Source organism: Myotis yumanensis, unplaced genomic scaffold (assembly GCF_028538775.1).
Source record: "Myotis yumanensis isolate MYYU_CA2020_CCGP unplaced genomic scaffold, mMyoYum1.0.hap1 SCAF_8, whole genome shotgun sequence".
Lineage (NCBI taxonomy): Eukaryota > Metazoa > Chordata > Mammalia > Chiroptera > Vespertilionidae > Myotis > Myotis yumanensis.
This window is the reverse complement of record NW_027223759.1, coordinates 72,838,560-72,852,629: the sequence shown is the minus strand read 5'-3', so window position 1 is coordinate 72,852,629 and position 14,070 is coordinate 72,838,560. Positions and strand designations below refer to the sequence as shown.

Sequence of the window (14,070 nt, the reverse complement as noted above, 5' to 3'; positions counted from 1 at the left end):
GTCCCAACTCTTACTCTTTGTGCTAATACATTTGCCTTTAAATGCTTTTGACAAATACTGCTGTCCAGAAATGATTCTCCCCTGGGGAAGCTCCAGGGAAGGTGAAACAAAGCTAAGACCTTGAACTGAATCTTTAGGGACTTACCAAACTGGACAAAGCACACAACCACACAGTTCTTTACGAATAGGTCTAATATGTAGTTCGCTCTGGTACCAGCAGTCTGCACCAGGCTGATGTCTTCATGACTGCTGCCGAATTGGGGAGTGGGGCATGGTAAGTGAGTATGTTAAAATGCCAGTTTCCCCTAAAATTCTGAAGCTGCATTCTTCATTAAGCAATACCCAGATTGTAACTGTTGACTTGATTCCAGAGTTCCAAAAAACTGATTCTGATAGTTACTGTCAGCTTATTCATTGCTTTTGTGGAAGGATGGAGTTTTAGAATTCCCCACTTTGCCATTTTTAGTGACATGTATGTGCATATACTTTATAACATATCTGTGAACTTCTTTCTCTACAGTGTAGGATTCACAGAAAAATAAGAATGTGAAGAAATTCATTGGTGTAACAAATTCAGGATACAGATAACTTCTGGTAGGGGAAAAGATTTGATGATAGTGGCGGGGATGGATACACAAGGATGGTGAAAAGATGGTTGTTTGACATTCTTTATGTTTTCTGAATATTTGAAATACTTTATAATTTCTGTAGCTGTGGATGTGTCTATGATGTGCATATAGAACATTAATTCTGACATGCAAATATTTTGTTAAAATAAAAAATTACATGGAAGAATGCTTTACTTAATTGGTAATTGGTGTAGATTGCTTGTTTTATATTCTCTAGATCTTATTTTGGTTCTCTCTCTTTCTTCAAGCTTTTCTGCAGGAACAAGAATAGTAAGTCTTGAGCATCTTCAATGTAGTGGATATTCAACTATCTTATTTTTTTTTTCTTTTTGAAGAGAAGGAAAACATAGAATACTGGAAATAGCACTAAAATGAATATTGGGACATCTTTTTCTTCTAATTATCTAAGTGTAAGCATGGACAGTTTATTTTTCTAGTCTAACCTATTTTTCTTCTTGATCCTCATCTCTTAATTAAGAGTGGCACCAGATAGTTAAGGGCTTAAAATAGCTCTATAATATCAGGAGGTTTAGCATGATTCTGTGGAAAGAGTATAGAGTTTGGAGCCAGATAAATTTGTGTTCAGTTACTTTCTGGTTACTTAAAGTGTAAAGTAAGCTATCTAGCCAATCTAATAATTTTCTCATGGTTAAGATGAGATTATTACTACCCCATCTCATAGAGTTGCTGAAGAATAAACAGTGTTGGTACAGAATGTCTTGTAAGTCCTAACCAATGCAATCTGCTCACCAGCATTCTCAATATCTCCATCCCACAACTATATCATTTGAAGGAGTACCTGGAATGAAAACAGAAATTTTTTTACCTTTTATTTAGTTTGCTTTTATATATGAACTGGGGGGCCCAGTGCACAAATTCGTGCACCTTGAAAGGAACTGTGGGCCGCAAGGCTGTGGTGAGCACAGGGGCAGGTCTCGGCCCATCCTTGGTGCCCCTGTTGCAGCCCCTAGTCCCCTGTCTGCCAGCAGCCCCACTCCTGCCGCCGCTGCTCCCATGCGCTGACGGCACTAGCCCCACTCGCATCTGCTGATGGCGCGGAGGGATTGGGGCCAGTGCCAGCAGTGGGTGCGAGTGCTGGGTGGGACCATGGCATGCAGGAACAAAGAATTCAGTAACCTCCCCAATGACAGCAACCGGCTCCCCGCCTTGGTCTGGCGCCCTTGCTCACCTGCTCTACCATCCCACCGCGGCCAACGCCTGCCATTTTCTGCACTCTGCCACCTGCTGCTGACACCCACCATGTTCTGCACGTGCCCCCTGGTGGTCAGCGCACATCAGAGAGAGCGGTTCTGTTGTTCAGCACCATTCGGTCTATTTGCATATTAGCCTTTTCTTATATAGGATTATTTTGTGAGTTACACTTAGGAAGGTAATAACTCCTACACAGGTATTAAAGAACTTTTTCTTCTTTACTCTTCAGGTTTTTAAAACTTATTTAAGTATTTTATTAGTATTAAATTAACTAGAGTCTTATAAAAGTTTTCTTTGACTTACCATCCTCTTTGACCTAACATCTCTCAATCTCTACTTAAAAGTGAGGTCCTTTCAGGCATACGTACTCTTTGATTTTTTAAATATATAGCATATCTTACATATTTACCCTGTCAATACACTCTTAGTGGTTTCATAGTTCTTCATGTATAAATATATCCCAACACATACTATGTTTATAGCTAACAATGTTTTCCCCACAGTTGTAACATTTCTCCAGGATAAATTTCTAGGATGACTCTGAGAAAGAATTTTTGTTGATACGAATTGTAAAATTGTCCTGCAGAAAAGTCTTACCAATAATGTCTGCAATTTTGTTGACTGTAGGGATTAACAGTTTAAAAGAATCTTTGATGATACTCTTGTTGAAAAATGGTATGGGTTCTTTTTGTATTTCATTGATTACAAATGAGGTTAAGATTTTTCTTCCTTTTGTAGTTATTTTCTTATAAATTACCTTTTTATGAATGTTTCTGAAAGCATTCTTAGTTGTCAGGAACTATATATAAACCAGAGGCCCGGTGCATTAAATTCGTGCACGGAGGGGGGGCCCTCTGCCCAGCCTGCACCCTCTCCAGTCCGGGACTCCTCAGGGGATGTCTGACTGCTGGTCTAGACCAGCAGTCGAACATCCCTCTCACAATCCTGGACCGCTGGCTCCTAATCGCTCACTGGTCTGCCTGCCTGGTCGCCCCTAATTGCCCCCTTCCCCGCTGGACTTATCGCCCCTCACTGCCTCTGTGTGCCGGCCTGGTCACCCCTAGCTGCCCCCCGCTGCTGGCCAGGTCGCCCCCAACTGCCCCCTCCCTGTCAACCAGGTTGCTCCTAATTGCCCCCCCTCCCCCCGCCGGCCTAGTCACCCCTCACTGCCCCCCCGCCAGCCTAATCGCCCCCAACTGCCCCCCCTGCTGTCCTGGTTGCCCCCAACTGCACCCCCCCAGCCGGCCTGGCCACCCCCAACTGCCCCCCCATCCAGCCTGGGCGCCTCTTACTGCCCTCCTGCCAGCCTGGTCACCCCACGCAGCCTGCTGTTCAGTCATTTGGTGGTCCTTCGGGCCAGCCCTGGGTGGCTGGGGGGAGACTGGGCGCCACCATCTTGTGGCTGTAGGCACCACCATATTTGAGGGTGTGGCAGTCAATTAGCATATTCCTTCCTTATTGGTTGTGGGGCCGCCATCTTTGAGGGCATGGCAGTCAATTAGCATATTCACTCCTTATTGGCTGTGGGTGCTGCCATCTTTGAGGGTGGGGCAGCATTTAGCATATTCACTCCTTATTGGCTTTGGGCGCCACCATCTTTGCAACGGTGTGAGGGTCAATTAGCATATTCCCTCTTTATTAGATAGGATGGTTTTCGTGGACATCAAATATTCTGTCGGCATTTTTATATAAAATTAGCTATACATTATCATTTTCTTCCTATTTTGCCAGGAATTTCATCATAAAAAGTAAAAAGGGAAATTATTAAAACAACTTTAAATTTATGTTCCCACTATAAATGTATGAGAGTGCCTGTGCTTATACTCTCACCAATCTTTTGGATCATTGCTTGTCTGATAGGCTAAAAAATTGTGTCTTAATTTAGTTTTAATTTGTAGTTGTCTAATTATGAGTCAGGTTCTTTTTCTGTGTGTTTCATAGTCTACTTTTTCTTTATAGTTTTTAGGAATTCTTTATATATTAGGGAAATGAACTCTTTATGTGTTATATGCATTGCAAATACTTCTCTTGGTTTATTGTTTTGAAATTGGTCATGGTGCAGAGTCACTGGCAGAAGTATTGCGTAAGACCCTTTCACATATTTCTAACTGTTAAGTCTGAGAATCATTACTCTTTCAGTATATTTATTAGCTACTAGAGGCCCAGTGCACCACATTCATGCACTAGGGGGGTGGGGGTTCCTCAGCCCGGCCTGCGTCCTCTCACAGTCTGGGACCCCTTGCTCCTTACTGCCCGCCTGCAGCGGAGGCAGGAGAGGCTCCCGCCACCACTGCTACACTCGCCAGCCATGAGCCCAGCTTCTGGCTGAGCAGCACTCCCCCTGTGGGAGTGCACTGACCACCAGGGGGCAGCTCCTGCGTTGAGCATTTGCCCCCTGGTGGTCAGTGCACGTCATAGTGACTGGTCGTTTGGCCGATTTGCATATTAGCCTTTTATTATATAGAACTAGAGGCCCGGTGCACAAAAATTTGTGCACTCAGGGGAGAGAGGGGGTCCCTCAGCCCATCCTGTGCCCTCTTGCAGTCTGGGACCCCTCAGGAGATAATGACCTGCTGGCTTAGACCTGCTCCTGGGTGGCAGAGGGCAGGCCCAATCCCTAGGTGCAGCCCCTGGTCGGGCTCAGAGCAGGGCCGATTGGGGAGTTGGGGCGCTGCCCCCTGTCATGCACAGAGCAGGGCGGATCGGGAGGTTGCGATGCCACCCTCAGTCACGCTCAGGGTAGGGCCGATTGGGAGGTTGGGTCACCGCCCCCTGTCACACTCAGGGCAGGGTCGATAGGGAAGTTGTGGCGCCACCCCCTGTCACGCACATAGCAGGGCCGATCAGGGGGTTGGGGCGTTGCCCCCTGTCATGCACAGAGCAGGGCCCATCAGGGGGTTGAGGAGCTCCCCCCGTCACTCACAGAGTAGGGCCGATAAGGGGAGTTGGGGCACCGCCCCCTGTCACGCACAGAGCAGGGTCCATCAGGGGGTTGGGGCGCTGCCCCCTGTCACGCACAGAGCAGGGTCCATCAGGGGGTTGGGGCGCTGCCCCCTGTCATGCATAGAGCAGGGCCCATCAGGGGGTTGGGGAGCTCCCCCCTGTCACGCACAGAGCAGGGTCCATCAGGGGGTTGAGGAGCTCCCCCCTGTCACTCACAGAGTAGGGCCGATAGGGGAGTTGGGGCACCGCACCCTGCCACACACAGAGCACGGACGATCAGGGGGTTGGGGCGCCGCCACTCTCACTCAGGGCAGGGCCGATGGGGAGGTTATGGCTCTACCCAGTCACACACAGAACAGGGCCTGTGGGGGGGGGGAGGGAGTTGGGGCACCGCACCCTGTCACACACAGAGTAGGGCCAATCATGGGGTTGGGGCGCCGCCACTGTCACACTCAGGGCAGGGCCGATGGCGAGGTTATAGCTCTACCCTGTCACACATAGAGCAGGGCCCGTGTGTGGGGGGGGCTGTTTGGGGCGCCGCCCTCTATCACCCACAGAGCAGGGCCGATCAGGGGGTTAGGACGCCGCCCTCTATCACCCACAGAGCAGGGCTGATCAGGGGGTCACGGGGTTGGGGCGCTGCACCCTGTCACGCACACAGCCACAGGGCGGTCAGGGGGTTGGGGAGCTCCCCCCTATCAGGCACAGAGCAGGGCTGATCAGGGGGTTGGGGCGCCTTCCCTTGTCACGAACAGAGCAGGGCGTATAGAGATGTTGTGGCTCCGCCCTCTGTCACACACAGAGCCTCAGGGCGATCAGGGGGTTTGGGCACTGCCCCCTGTCACGCTGATCCTGGTGCCTGGAGGCCTCACGGCTCCGCTGATCCTGGTGCCGGGAGGCATATTACCCTTTTACTATATAGAATAGAGGCCTGGTGCATGGGTGGGGGCCGGCTGGTTTGCCCTGAAGGGTGTCCTGGATCAGGGTGGGGGTCCCTACTGGGGTGCCTGGCCAGTCTGGCTGAGGGGCTGAGGGCCGTTTTCAGGCTGGCGGGTGACTGAAGCTCCCAACCGCTCCTTTTTTTCTTTTCTTTTTTTTATTCTGGGCCAGCTTTAGCTCTGAGGCCTCGGCTGCTGAAAGCAGGTTTCTGGCCTTTGTTTACCTTCTGTATTTGATACAATGTTGCGGTCCGGCTGGCTGAAGCCCGGCTGACTAAAGCTGGTTTCTGGGGTTTTGTTTAGCTTCTGTATTTGCCACATGGTTGCTTAGAGTTGCAGCTGAGAGGCCGGCAAGGCAGGCGGGGAACATTGGAGTCCGCAGTCACTGGAGCAAGCAAGCCTCCCTGTTCGCTTCAGTGCATGGCTGCCGGCCGCCATCTTGGCTCGCAGTTAATTTGCATTTCTCCCTGATTAGCCAATGGGAAGGGTAGCGGCTGTACGGCTAATTACCATGTTTCTCTTTCATTAGATAGGATGAATTTCCTTAAGAGAACTATCCAACTCGTATTTCTACTCCTATTTTCATCCCCAGCACAGTTTCACCATCCTGGGGCTAGGCAGGAAAACCAAGTATCTTTGCTGCCCGATAGTTGAATTGGATTTGGGTCTGCTGTTAGGGAACTTATGGCTTTGTCAGCTAAAAGTAGCAAACCGAGTCTGAAGGAAAGAGGACAGACAGCCAGCAGCTTTGCTGACCAGGCACGACCTTTTTGCTTGTCTTGGAGCTGTGACCTGGGGGGCAGGCCTTATGCTTGGCACAAGTCTAGTGTCCTAAATAGCTGTTCTTAAGGATTATAGGCTCTGAACACCTTTTGGTGCTCTCCCTCTGCCTTGCTCCAGAAAAAAAGCATTTATATGCATCTGGAGCCCTTATTTTTGCAATTGCCACCAGGGGACACCTCCAGATCACCTGGCTCTGGTGGGTAGCAGGGTCCCACAGACTGTATACATATTTGCATACTTTTAAAAGCTGCTTCTTGAGAGCATGGCTGCCAATCATCCTGTATCTAGGTTCTTACATCCCCCCATTTGGGACACTGACAAGTACTGGTATATATTTTACTACTGGGAGCTATCTATACTAATAAAAGGGTAATATGCTAATTAGACCAGGTTGACTGGCCATCTTCCAGAGGTCTGACTTCCTTCTGGACAAAGCCATGGTGGTAGCGGCCAAAGCAGAGGCAGTTAGGGGCGATCAGGCCGGCAGGGGCGAACAGTTATGGGGGAGATCAGGCTGGCAGGGGAGGGCAGTTGGGGGTGACCAGGCCTATAGGGGAGGGCAGCTGGGGGCTACCAGGCCTGCAGGGGAGGGCAGTTGGTGGCATTAGGCAGGCAGGCAGGTGAGTGGTTAGGAGCCAGTGGTCCTGGATTGTGAGAGGAATGTCTGACTGCCGGTTTAGGCCCGATCCCACAGGGATTGGAGATGGTGCAGGCCAGGCTGAGGGACACCCCCCACCTGTGTATGAATTTTGTGCAGCGGGCCTCTAGTTTTAAAATAATAGGCTCCTTGGACAAGCACAAAGGTTTGAGCGATATCAAGAGATCGGGCAGGGTTCAACAAGGTTCATCTGCTACACGAGGCCACAGCTTCAAGTCTAGTGCACATTTTTAACATACTTTTTCATTTGTAGTTTAAAATGTTTTCATACCTTTCATATGTCTTTTTTGGAGATATATATATATATATATATATATATATATATATATGATGGTACACATATATTGATTGATTGATTTCAGAGAGAGGAAGGGAGAGAGAGAAAGAAATATCACGATGAGAGACCCCACTGGAGATTGAGCCCACAACCCAAGCGTGTACCCTGACTGGGAATTGAACCATGACCTCCTGGTTCATAGGTTGACACTCAACAACTGAGCCAGCCACCTGATTCTATGTATATTTCAGATGGCTTTCTTCAGTCTTTGTTTTCTCATTTTATGCTGTTATTTCACTGGGTATAGACATATAGCAAATGAAATGCTCGCTTCCCCCCCCTCCCCCCGAGTAGTTTCTTTATATAGGACTCGTGAGGTTTTCTTTCCTTATTAATTATTCTTTTTTTTAAAATATATTTTATTGATTTTTTACAGAGAGGAAGGGAGAGAGAGAGAGTCAGAAACATCGATGAGAGAGAAACATCGATCAGCTGCCTCCTGCACATCTCCCACTGGGGATGTGCCCGCAACCCAGGTACATGCCCTTGACCGGAACCGAACCTGGGACCTTTCAGTCCGCAAGCCGACGCTCTATCCACTGAGCCAAACCGGTTTCGGCCTTATTAATTATTCTTAAATGAAAAGAGGGTTCTCCAGATTTGAGTTCCTATATTGGAATGTAATCGTCACACACACCCCCACCTTTACCACTGCAAAGCTACATATGCAACTCTTTCATTGACTTTCCAAGTTACGAAGCATAATCATCTAGACATTAATATCGTGGCCAGATTATCAGGAAATAATTATGCATCCAAATGGATATAGTATGAGAACAGCTAACTGGGAGGAAATTTTATGATATGACACATAGTTGTTTTTTTTTTGTTTTGTTTTTTTTTTGGGGGGGGGGGTTCCTAGTACTTTTATTGCTTTCAGATCAGATCCTGAGGAGAAAGTTAACACCTAAGAAGTCATTCCTTGTACTTGGATTGTTCATAGTAAGAAAAGCCAATGCCATTGTGTTCCTTCCGAAGGTCACTGGATTCTCCCAGGAAACTGTGGAAGTTTTCTTTTTACTTCTTCCACATGGAAGCCACAAGATGTATTATAAAGTGACAATCCCATTTGATGTAGCAATTTTGTCCTTAGAAAATAGATGATGTTTTCAGAAGACTTCTTGCCATTTCCTGTTTGGACTCCATTCCTCTTTGCAAGCTGCTTTCTCTTACTCAGATGATCTGATTACCTTTTAATAATAATGAACAGGTTGCTTGTTTCATTGAGTGGACAGCAGTGAGTAAATAGTGACCCTAGAGTATTGCTTCTAGTTCTGTTCCAGAGGCACCAGTCAAGACACTACTACTATAAGGTTTTGGTTTTTTTTTTATAATGATGTGCTGTATAAGACATACTATTTCTACATATAAATTATATACCTACGTCTATATATATATATTTTTTTAAACTTTTATTTTTTTAATTATTATTATTTTTAAATTAAATCTTTATTGTTCAGATTATTACAGTTGTTCCTCTTTTTTCCCCCCGTAGCTCCCCTCCACCCGGTTCCCACCCCACCCTCTGCCCTTACCCCCTTCCCCCCCACTGTCCTCATCCATAGGTATACGACTTTTGTCCAGTCTCTTCCCGCACCCCCCACACCCCTTCTCCCCACCCCCCAAGAATAGTCAGTCCATTCCCTTTCTATGCCCCTGATTCTATTATATTCACCAGTTTATTCTGTTCATCAAGATTTTTTATTCACTTGATTTTTAGATTCACTTGTTGATAGATGTGTATTTGTTGTTCATAATTTGTATCTTTACCTTTTTCTTCTTCTTCCTCTTCTTAAAGGATACCTTTCAGCATTTCATATAATACTGGTTTGGTGGGGATGAACTCCTTTAGCTTTTTCTTATCTGTGAAGCTCTTTATCAGACCTTCAATTCTGAATGATAGCTTTGCTGGGTAAAGTAATCTTGGTTGTAGGTTCTTGGTATGCATCACTTTGAATATTTCTTGCCACTCCCTTCTGGCCTGCATAGTTTCTGTTGAGAAATCAGCTGACAGTCGTATGGGTATTCCCTTGTAGGTAACTGACTGTCTTTCTCTTGTTGCTTTTAAGATTCTCTCTTTGTCTTTTCTTCTTGGCATTTTAATTATGATGTGTCTTGGTGTGGTCTTCTTTGGATTCCTTTTGTTTGGGGTTCTCTGCGTTTTCTGGACTTGGAAGTCTATTTTGTTTGACCAGGTAGGGGAAGTTTTCTGTCATTATTTCTTCAAATAGGTTTTCAATATCTTGCTCTCTCTCTTCTTCTGGTACTCCCATAATTCGGATGTTGGTACACATGAAGTTGTCCCAGAGGCTCCTTACACTATCTTCATATTTTTGGATTCTTTTTTCTTTTTGTTTTTCCGGTTGGGTGTTTTTTTGCTTCTTCGTATTTCAAATCTTTGACTTGATTCTTGGGATCCCCTAGTCTGCTGTTGGAACTCTGTATAATATTCTTTATTTCAGTCAGTGTATGCTTAATTTCTAGTTGGTCCTTTTTCATAACCTCGAGGGTCTCACTAGATTTCTTGAGGGTCTCACTAAATTTATTGGCGGTTTCTAGAAAATTCTTGAAAAACCTATAAGTGTGGTTTTGAACTTTATATCCTGTAGTTTGCTTTCCTCCATTTCTGTCATTTGTGACCTGTTTCTTTGTCTCTGCATTTTTTATGCTTCCCTGTGTTGATAGAGTAGCTTTATGTGCTAGGTGTCCTATAGGGTCTAGTGGCTCAGCCTCCCCAATTACCTGAGGTGGACACTCTTGGTGCACCCCTTTGTGGGCTTTGTGCACAGCCTTGTTGTAGTTAAGCCTTGATTGTTGAAGGTATCACTGGGAGGAATTGACCTCCAGGCCAATTGGCTGTGAGAATCACAGCGGGAGAATTTCTGTGCTGGAGACACCCTTCTGGGGCAAGACTTGCTTCAGTGGGGCTTTGGTGCTCACTGAGTCTGCCCCCTGAGTGTGTCCCTTATGGATCTGAGGAGTTGTAATCTGGATGGTCCCACTCTGACCACTGGGTACACTGGCTCTTGGATCTCTAAGGACGTGCTAATTTAGCCTCTGCCTGAGGCTACCCAGCACGAGCTATGGAGAGATCTGCAGATTCCTCTTCTTTGTTTGGGGTTTGGAAGTGCCTAGATGAGGCCCAGCTGTGAAGCAATGCAAGCTGCTCTGGGCCTTCTTTTGGAAGTTCTGGGTCTCTCTGACCCAGCTGCAGTTTGTTAGGTAATTTTCAGATTGCAAAGGGCCAGGCCTTTCATATGCAGAAACCTCTGCACACAGCTTGGGTGGGGTGGGGTCTCAGGGAATCAACAGGGTGGGGCAAACAGCTATGGCTGATCCTCAGTCCTACCCTAAGAGGCCCCATGTCTCAGTGTCCTGGTAATCGCTGCAAGCACCTCTGAGAGAAAGCCACCCTCAAGTTCCGACCGATGCCAGACAGTCCAGTTTCTCCCCGTATGAGTCTGGGTCCCCTGAGACTCTCCCGTAACTGGAGTTGAGAGCCGTCAGGAGCTTGAGACTCCCTCCCGATTGAAAAAGAGAACCGCGCCCTCAGTTACCAACCCTTTCCACGTGTGCCTCCGTACCTCTGCACTTTACTTCCGCACCTCCTCTGAGTCTCAGTGTGCTTTTCTCTTTTCCTTCTAGTTGTAGAATTTCCACGCAGCCAGCCTTCCTGTGGTTCTGGATGATGTCCGATTTGTCTTTTAGTTGTATTTTTGAAGTGGTTGTGCGAGGAAGCAATTTCCGGTGTTTACCTATACGGTCATCTTGGTTTTTCGCATGACACATAGTCTTTAATAGGGAACAAACTGATAGGGATGGAGTTTTATTGTGAGATAAAATTAGACTTTTGTGGAAATCTATGTATTTCTTACTGCACAGCATTACAGTTAGGTCCCATTTGTGTTTCATTGGTCAAAATTTTGGGATCTACCATATGAGTGACCAATATTTGTAATTTCCAAAGCTCTTCTGACTTTAGAACCCCTTGGATTTTTGCAAATAGTCAATAAAAAGATGAAGGAAGGTGAATCAAATATTGTTTCTATATTATTTTGTGTTTATGATCATACTATTAAGCTATGTAATTTTTGATTCATAGTATTTTGGTAAATCTACCTTTATAAAATAATGTCTTATCTACAAGTATTAGGTTTGTTTATGTTTCTAGAGTTATATTACAAAGGCTGATTTCTTTAAAATTATAAAAATAATGAAACACATGTTCCCATATAATTGTTTTATGATTTTTTAAATATTTCTTCCCTGAATTTAGTCAGTTAAGCTTTTTGATCAATAAATGAAACTTTTTTCCTTTTAGTAAAGTACTCAACTGTATGGGATAGTGCATAAACCTTGGAAGACTGCAAATAAATCGGCAATGTCTCGGGAACCCACCCCACCTCTCCCTGGAGATATGTCTACTGCTCCTATAGCAGAAAGCTGGTGTTATACACAGGTACATGTCGTAGAAATGCCTCACTTTATTTTACTTACAAATTTTACCGTATTTGAGAGTATTATGAAGTACTTTGGTATAGTTATTAGAAATGTTAAAAGACTGGGTCATAGGATGTTTAACATGTGACAGGTTAAAAGCATAAAGTTCATTATGAAAGTGTTTTTTTGAATCTCTTAGGTTAAAGTTGTAAAATTTTCCTACATGTGGACCATTAATAACTTCAGTTTTTGTCGAGAAGAAATGGGTGAAGTGTTAAAAAGTTCAACGTTCTCATCTAGCCCAAGTGACAAAATGAAATGGTAAGATTTTTGTTTGCTTAGAGTTTAGATGTTACCATTGGCTACTTTATTGTTTTGTTGTTACTGTACCTGAACAGATAATAGTCTATTTTACCTTAGATTTCTAAGAATAGTATAGAGAATTGTAAAGAACTAGGAGGGGATTGAGGGGATATTAACAAATGATTTTGGTATTGCCTCTCTTTTCTGAATGTTTCAAGTATCATATTCCTCCATGTGAGCCTGTTGTTTTGTTTTATTTTAGGTGCCTGAGGGTAAATCCAAAAGGATTAGATGATGAAAGTAAAGACTACTTGTCCTTATATTTGCTTTTAGTCAGCTGCCCAAAAAGTGAAGTTCGAGCAAAATTCAAATTTTCCCTTCTGAACGCTAAAAGAGAAGAAACAAAAGCAATGGGTAAGTGATTTGCAAACTAACTGAAGACTCTGTAACTACTTGCTGTGACTTCTGCATGTTTGCCTACAAAGCTTAGGATATATTTTCCCACTAAAGTCCGCTTAACCTAAAACATTTAATTTGGCTATTAATTAATTTTAAACACCTGTGTAGAGCTATAGTTTTTGTAGTAAGTTTTAGACTTCATAGACATGTAAAATTATTTAAAATAATACTAAAACTTAATTTTCTCATGTTCTAAAATGACATTCACTTGTCACTTGAAAACACAGTTGCTGGTCCCATGCCTGGCATATGTAATAGGTGCTCAGGAAATATTTCTCTTCTCTCTTGCTATTTTTGTTAGATAAAATCTGAAGAATATTGGAAAGATTTTTAATTTCTTATTTTGTCCCTAAAATTTTATTTAAATAATAGACCAGAACATTGACTGAAAGGAAGTCAGTTTTTCTTAGCATTAAGACTTGTTCCCATATGTAACCTGCTGAAATCATGTAACCTGGAGTTTCAAAAGAAGATGTATAATGTGCATAGTAGGACAGTATATCATAACTGCTGCATTAAATTTTAAGTGTTTTCACAGAATCAAGTTAACATCACAAAATAACCTCCTCTAAATACATACTATTTAATATTATCTTTTATTGCCAAAGTAATACAGTTTCACATTATCTGGCATTTAAGACAGTGGAGTGTCTTAGTCCAGGCTGCCATGACAACATACCACAGACTGGATGGCTTAGAAACAACAGAAATTTATTTCTCACTGACCCTAGAAGCTAGGAAGTCCAAAATCAGGGTGCTACCATGGTCAGATTCTGATGAAGATCCTTTTTTGGGGTTGTGGACTAACTACTCATGTTTTCACATGGTGGAAGTGGTTAGGGAGCTTAGTGAGGTCTTTTATAAAAGCAACATTCCCATTCATGAGGACTCCACCCTCATGAACTTATCTAGTCCCAATCACTGACCTCTTATACCAGTGATGGCGAACCTTTTGAGCTCGGCGTGTCAGCATTTTGAAAAACCCTAACTTAACGCTGGTGCCGTGTCACATATAGAAATTTTTTGATATTTGCAACCATAGTAAAACAAAGTTATATTTTTGATATTTATTTTATATATTTAAATGCCATTTAAGAAAAATCAACCAAAAAAATGAGTTCACGTGTCACCTCTGACACGCGTGTCATAGGTTCGCCATCACTGTCTATACCATCACATTGGAAGGTATTGTTATAGGCACCTCTCACCAACTCCAGAGAGGTGTTCCAGGACAGTGCCCTGAGTCAGTGGGAGAAGGCTGTTCCCAACCTCAATCCTTATCTTCTCATATAAATGAATTTATACGAGAGACCTTAACTATATTGTGGAAAGCCCATTTATTAAAGCATGCACCTTTATTAAAGAAGC

At 44.3% G+C, this 14,070-nt stretch overlaps 1 protein-coding gene across 3 annotated transcripts in view; it reads left to right on the top strand.

The window, feature by feature from the left end:
* SPOPL (speckle type BTB/POZ protein like) overlaps positions 1–14,070 on the top strand; it is a 63,425-nt gene that overhangs the window by 30,060 nt on the left and 19,295 nt on the right. For 2 of the 3 annotated variants that reach the window (XM_070423069.1, XM_070423071.1), the window contains exons 2-4: positions 11,822–11,959; positions 12,140–12,261; positions 12,506–12,657. In XM_070423069.1, coding sequence (XP_070279170.1) covers positions 11,882–11,959; positions 12,140–12,261; positions 12,506–12,657 — 352 coding nt within the window. In that variant the 5' untranslated portion in view covers positions 11,822–11,881. Of the gene's footprint in view, positions 1–983; positions 1,040–11,821; positions 11,960–12,139; positions 12,262–12,505; positions 12,658–14,070 lie in introns of those variants that run through there. The other variant, XM_070423070.1, reaches the window with a different exon arrangement.